At 42.4% G+C, this 6,705-nt stretch overlaps 1 protein-coding gene across 1 annotated transcript; it reads left to right on the top strand.

The window, feature by feature from the left end:
* The first annotated feature begins 1,043 nt into the window (after positions 1-1,043).
* Positions 1,044-3,121, top strand: LOC149822791 (protein RICE SALT SENSITIVE 3-like). The gene is made up of 7 exons (XM_089981262.1): positions 1,044-1,169; positions 1,273-1,323; positions 1,440-1,568; positions 1,713-1,818; positions 1,918-1,959; positions 2,046-2,102; positions 2,188-3,121. Exons 1-7 carry the CDS (start codon positions 1,048-1,050, stop codon positions 2,995-2,997), a joined length of 1,317 nt encoding a protein of 438 aa, XP_089837388.1. The 5' UTR covers positions 1,044-1,047; the 3' UTR covers positions 2,998-3,121.
* The last annotated feature ends 3,584 nt before the right edge of the window (positions 3,122-6,705 follow it).

The following is a 6,705-nucleotide window of genomic DNA, read 5'->3' as shown; positions in this document are numbered from 1 at the left end:
AAATGAAATCGTTTGGGTTTTCATTAGAAAATAAAAAGAAAATCACTTCCCACACAAATCATGAGCATAGTTTGAAATGATTGTTTTATTCCATTGAAGGATCTCAATGTTCAATACCTCACCCTGTGGTCAGATTTTGGTGAACTGGGGGAATGCTACTATTCCAACTCTCTCTCTGTTTCAATTTTTTGATGATGAAAACCTCACCGAAAGCTGGGTCACTGAATTAGCGCGCCCAACTGCAAAGTAAACCTCAGGTGGGTTCATCGACACCCAAGCTATTACGGAGCCCACCAGTTAAAGGCACTCACCCACCCGATAGGAGTCGAACCTAGCATGAAGAGAACAGCACCTTCTCGACCCGAGCTTATGTCTATATCTGTTTCAATTACTAAGATTTGCACTTAGTCATGTCATACAAGAGACGCAGAAGGGTGCTTGCTTAGAAAAAACAACAATTAAGGGGCAATACAAGAGCGTATGTATCTACAAGGGCTCCTAAGAGAAAAAGAAAGAAGGGAAAGGAAAGACAAAGTTTGCCACTGCTACTGTTAAGACAGAGAACATGGTGTGGGCATATACGTATGTGACTTGTTCTCGATTAATAGTCTGACAGGCAAAGTTTAGTGATGGTGATTCCTTTTGCTTTCAATTATAGATATCTGGGGACAAGGATGTGGGGCACCCTCCAAATTGGATATTCATTTCCATTAAAGGTGCTAATCAAAACCTTCATGGCAGTGATAATGTATGTGCTTGTAATTTGCTAAAAACCAAAGGGCTAAAGTTTCCTTGGCTTTAACTTGGGCACTCTTCTTTAGGCCAAAGAAGATAAAGCTTGTCCCCCACTTGAGCATAAAGCCATAAACAACCTCTCTCTCTCTCTCTCTCTCTCTCTCTTTTGCTTGCTTGCAGAGATTACCAAGCAGGCTCTCAGAATTACAACCAAGTAATTCTGTAGTAGTTTTAGTTGCAGAATAAATCTTAAGTCTCTTCCTTTCTTACCACAAAGGATCTAGCAGAAAGAAGGGAAAAAAGAAAAGGAAAATGGTGGGCTCAGACAGGAGCAAGGAGGCAGTTGGGATGATGGCACTCCATGAAGCTCTCAGAAATGTCTGCATGAATTCTGACTGGACCTACTCTGTCTTCTGGACCATTAGACCTCGACCGTAATCTCTCTCTCTCTCTCTCTCTCTCTCTAGAGGATGGTCAATTTGATGAAAAACAGACTTTTCTAAGATTGATTATTTTGTTCTTTTGTGGTATTTACAGGAGGTCTAGAGGTGGTAATGGATGTAAAGTTGGAGATGACAATGGTAGCTTGTAAGTTGTTTTTGAGAGAAAATTTTGTTTCCTTGAAAGCAAAAAAGGATAAAACGGTTCCTTTTAGTGTTAAGATGTGAAAAGACAAGGATTCGTTTCTGTTGTTTTTGTTGCAGGATGCTGATGTGGGAAGATGGGTTTTGTAAGCCAAGAGTAGCAGAGTGTCTGGAAGATCTTGATGGGGATGATCCTGTTAGAAAAGCCTTTAGCAAGATGTCCATTCAGTTGTATAATTATGGAGAAGGGTGGGTACTGGGTAGGTGTTAAAAAGATATATGATGTAGAAAAATATTTAATGTAGTATAGCATATTTTTACTTTTGGTTAGTTTCCATGGGATGTGTAATTTTTTTGCCAGAATGAGTGATTGATGGTTTTTATCATGAACAGTTTGATGGGAAAGGTTGCTTCTGATAAATGCCATAAATGGGTATTTAAGGAACCTTCTGAATGTGAACCCAACATCTCTAACTACTGGCAGAGCTCATTTGATGCTGTAAGAATCCAAAAGAAAAAAAATTGAAATTAAACATTTTTTTATAAGGAAAAACGCTAATATATGTTGCCATTTTTAACTTTTTTTTAATCCCCACAGCTCCCTTCTGAATGGACAGATCAGTTTGCATCTGGTATTCAGGTACCAACTTAATTCTTAGTAATAAATTCCGCATTTAGATAACCATCTTTTTGCTCCCACCCTGATTTTGTGGGACCTTTTTTTAGACCATTGCTGTGATTCAAGCTGGGCATGGACTTCTGCAACTTGGGTCTTGCAAGACTGTGAGTTATCAAGTTTTCACTAATTAAGTTCACTATGAGATGCTTTTGTGTTGAACATATTTGCTGAATCTATCTGGATATTCAGGTACCTGAAGATCTGCACTTTGTTTTGAGGATGAGGCACACTTTTGAGTCTCTTGGATACCAATCTGGGTTCTACATCTCCCAACTCTTCTCCGCAACTAGAAATGGTTCATCATTCTCACCTTCCAACATGGCTAAACCCACCATGACGAACCGCCCCCCTGCTATATTCAACTGGAACCAGAGGTCTCTACATTCTGCCACAGTATCCACCACAGCCATTGCTCCTCCCAACTTTCCCAATGCTGCAAGGACCAGCTTGCCACCAACTGATGAACCCCATCTCTTCCTCCTCCCCCACGCATCCGAACCGCCGATTGAAGAAATGATTGGCGATCGCGACACCGATATCAAATGGCCGAACGGCCTATCATTCTTCAACGCGCTTACCGGCCGAGCAGACGACAACAAGCTTCTGTTTGGTGCAGATAACATTGGTGAACTGGGTGTCTCTGCTCAAAGGAGGACTAAACAATTGCAGCAGTTTGTAGTAGCGAAGACCTTGAATTCGAGTCCGAATTCGACTGCAAGTGTGGGCACCAACGTGGATGATTCGAAGGTGATCGCCGGAAGTTCGAACGGCATCGGTGCCGAGCACGTAAGCGCGAGCGAGTACTTGAGCTTGGAAAGCCATGGTGTGAGCAGTGGAGATAGGTTCAGGAGGATGGAGAACAAGTTCAAAAGGAGTTTTACAATGCCTGCAAGGATGGCTGCCTCATCTGGGGAGAGTAACCATCATGGTCAGGCATTGGGCTATAGGGGACCAGAGGCTGGAATGTACTCAGATATTATGGAAACATTCCTAGATTGAGCAAACATGTTAGCTTGTTCACCAACAACCAATTGTTTCTTTTATTTTCTTGCTTCTTGCTTATAATGGAGGGGAAGGTGTGTGTATATAAGGTGGGGAAAAGTGCTTGGTTCATTCTCCTTTCTTCTCCATTGTCATTTGTGTGAGATTTGCTTATTGCATGAGATGTGCCACCATTTGGCTAAAGCAGTGCTGTTTCACACTTATTCTTCAGTTTCTAGCATAAGGATCCAGAAAAAATTTCAGTCCCTTTTAATTTTCCCATATTTTTCCATTCATGTGTGTATCTTTTTGCTTCTAAAAAGGTGATAGGTGAAAAATATGGGCCAAAGTTGGGGACCACTAATGTCTCAAATCTTGAGAAATTCTTGGCAAGGAAGAATCTCCTGAGATTTTGAAAAATCTGGTTTTGCTTGAAAAAAATCTTAAATATAAGCTATAGACATATTGTCACAGGCCTATTTCCTTCAATGAGCCAGCGCGACGCAACGGTCCTTCCTTACCACCGCAAGCCTATTTGTCAGCTCGCTTGTCAGTCACGGAAGCTTATAATCAGAGTGCAAGAGAGCAATAAAGAATAAATGAAGAAGAATTGCAATCACAAGAAGCAATCACAACGAGGGTGAACAAAAGAAAGCTCAAACCATTTAATTCATTTACAATTTTGCCTGAGGGCTATTACAGTTCAAGCATACAGGCTGCCCCTTCGGGGTATTGATTCACCTAAACCGGGCAGCTTACATCAGACTCAATAAAAGCAAAACAGACTTTAAGCACAACTTTACAATGTAAGTCGCAAAGGAACATGCTCACTCTTTCAAATCATGCGACATCCTCGACGCCATCTGTTTCATGGTAAGCCTTGACTTCAGCTGGGTAGCGGCTGTTCATTCGGAATGCAGGATCCCACGTTGGTTCCGCTGTTTCCTCCCACTACACTAGATATTTCCTTGCTTCGCCCAAGTAGTTGACCTTGTGACAAAGGATCTTACTAAGGCGCTTCTCGGCCTGTTGTGCTGCTAGGGCCCTCTGCATGATGGGAGCGCATTGTGGCACACCGCGTTCTGGATCTCCATCGTCTGGATGAAACTGCTTGAGGTTGCACACGTGAAACACTAGGTGCACCTTGAAGTCTGGGGGCAACTCTAGCTTATACGCTAGCTTGCCCACCTTTTTTTGTGATGGTGAAGGGTCCTTCATACTTTCTAAGTAGTCTTCGGTGCTGTCTGCGAAAGATGCCTGTGCACCCAGGATATAACTTCACCAAGACTTGGTCCTCAACTTGGAACCTAGCAGACCGACGATGCTTGTCTGCCCACTTCTTCATTCTCTTTGCTGCCTTGTGTAAGAATTCCTTTGCCAACTCATTCTTCTCATGCCAGTCGCGAACAAACTGATAGGCGAAGGATGACCTTCCCTTTTCTTGTGCGGCAAGAGTGTGCGAGGTCAGTGGCTGCTGCCCCGTGGCTATCTCAAACAGGCTATAGCCTAAAAACTCGTTCTTCTACAAATTGTAACAAAACTGTGCCACGTCAAGGAGTTTCACCCATTTTTTTTGATTGACACTAACAAAGTGCCTAAGATACTGCTCAAGTATCTCGTTGATGCACTCTGTATGCAGATAAAAGCTTGTTGAAAACAACAAATCAGAGCCAAGTAGCTGAAATACTTCGCGCCAAAACTTGCCTGTGAAGCGAGCATCACGATCACTCACAATGCACTTTGGTACACCCCAGTGCTTCACCACATGCTTTACAAACAACTCTGCAGTCTTTTTTGCAGGGCACTCCTTAGAAGATAGAATGAAGGCATCATACTTTGAGAAATGATCCACCACAACCCAAATAGAACTGAGGCCCTCTATCTTTGGTAGACTAACAATGAAGTCCATGGAGATGCTATCCCAAGGACGTTCTGGAATTGACAAAGATTCAAGGAGACCAACAACCTTCTGGTTTGTCCCTTTATCTTGCTGACAGATGAGACATGTCTACACATACCCCTTAACGTTGTCCCTCATCTGCGACCAATAGTAGCCGCACTCAAGAAGTGCTAAGGTCCGCTCCTGACCAGAACGGTCAGCCCAAAGTGTATCATGACACTCCTTAAGCAGTTATCTGCAGAGACTTCCTCACCGTGACACGAAGATGCGTCCTCATTTTGTCATAAGAAGGCCATCTTATAGACAAAATCACTGAGTCTTCCTTGCCTGCATCAGAGAAACAAGGTGTTGTGCTGTTGGATCCCGCTGCGTGAAATGACCATAAAAAATGATGAAAATTAGCAAAAATAAAGTATACTCAATAAAAAATGTGCCGTTTTTTACGGATTGGAAATCCAATCTCCGGTTAGGGAGATACACCCCCGACAAGTTGGACTTGATTCAAATAGCGATTTACGCGTGATGACTTATTGAATAACACTATAAATCACTATAGTGATTTGCGGAAGGCACTATAAATCATTTTAGTGACTCATTGAAGACCCGACAACACTATAAATTATTGTAGGGTCTCGTTGGAGACCTGATAACACTATAAATCATTGTAGAGACTCGTTGGAGACCTGACAATACTATAAATCGCTGTATGGACTCATTGGAGACCCGACAACACTATAAATCGTTGTAGAAACTCGTTAGACCCGACAATACTATAAATCACTGTAGAGAATCATTGAAGACTCGAAAACACTATAAATCGCTGTAGGGACTCCTTGAAGACCCGTCAACACTATAAATCGTTGTAGGGACTCGTTGGAGTCCCCACAACACTATAAATCACTGTAGGGACTCATTGGAGACCCGAAAACACTATAAATCGTTATAGAAACTCGTTGAAGACCCGACAACACTATAAATTTTTGTAGAGACTCGTTAGAGACCCGACAACACTATAAATCGCTGTAGGGACTCGTTGGAGACCTGACAACACTATAAATCGCTGTAGGGACTTGTTGAAGACCCGATAACACTATAAATCACTGTAGTCGCCAGCCATTCCGATAGCAGTCTTGAGGTTCATGATGGGGAAGCTGGAGGCTGTACTCCGTTGTAGGTGTACTGGAGGAAGATTCTATTATAAGTGTCCCTCAAAGTTGGAGGAGGAGCCGCCACAGTCGATTGCCCGCTGAACAAGAGCAACATTCCTGCCACTACTAGTAGAAAGAAGATGACAATCACCATCGGATTGTCGGCTCTTTGCCTCCCTTGATTTCTTATCTAGAGAGAGAGAAAAAGGGGGTTTTATAGTGTTTTACGAAGAAGGAAGAAGAAGAAGATGACGATGAAAAGTCAAACAAACATTTTTGTTGGCTCAGGTTCATTTCGTCGGATCACCATCGGATTGCCGACTCACTATCATTTCGCCGGATCACCATCAGATCATCGACTAAGGTTCATTTCGTTGTGTAGACTTTAAAGAGTCAACATCATCATCGACTTTCTAGATAGAGGACATGTTTGTCCTTTTTTTGAATCGTTTGTTTCCCTTTTTTTGAATGAAGGACATTTTTATTATTTTCTCAAACCGTTTTTTTATGGAAAGAATAGCAATAAAGGGTACTTAAGTCTTTGCAACCATACCAGACTCTGATGCTAAGGGATGCCAACATACATGGGAATACGAGCCCCATGTGCTTACATACATGGCTCTCATTTGGACCCCCAAACACAGACATGAAATTTAGTGAATCATCGGGGGAGAACAT

Source organism: Nuphar pumila, chromosome 11, assembly GCF_984573655.1.
Source record: "Nuphar pumila chromosome 11, dmNupPumi1.hap1.1, whole genome shotgun sequence".
NCBI lineage: Eukaryota > Viridiplantae > Streptophyta > Magnoliopsida > Nymphaeales > Nymphaeaceae > Nuphar > Nuphar pumila.
This window is presented reverse-complemented; position numbering and strand designations above follow the sequence as displayed.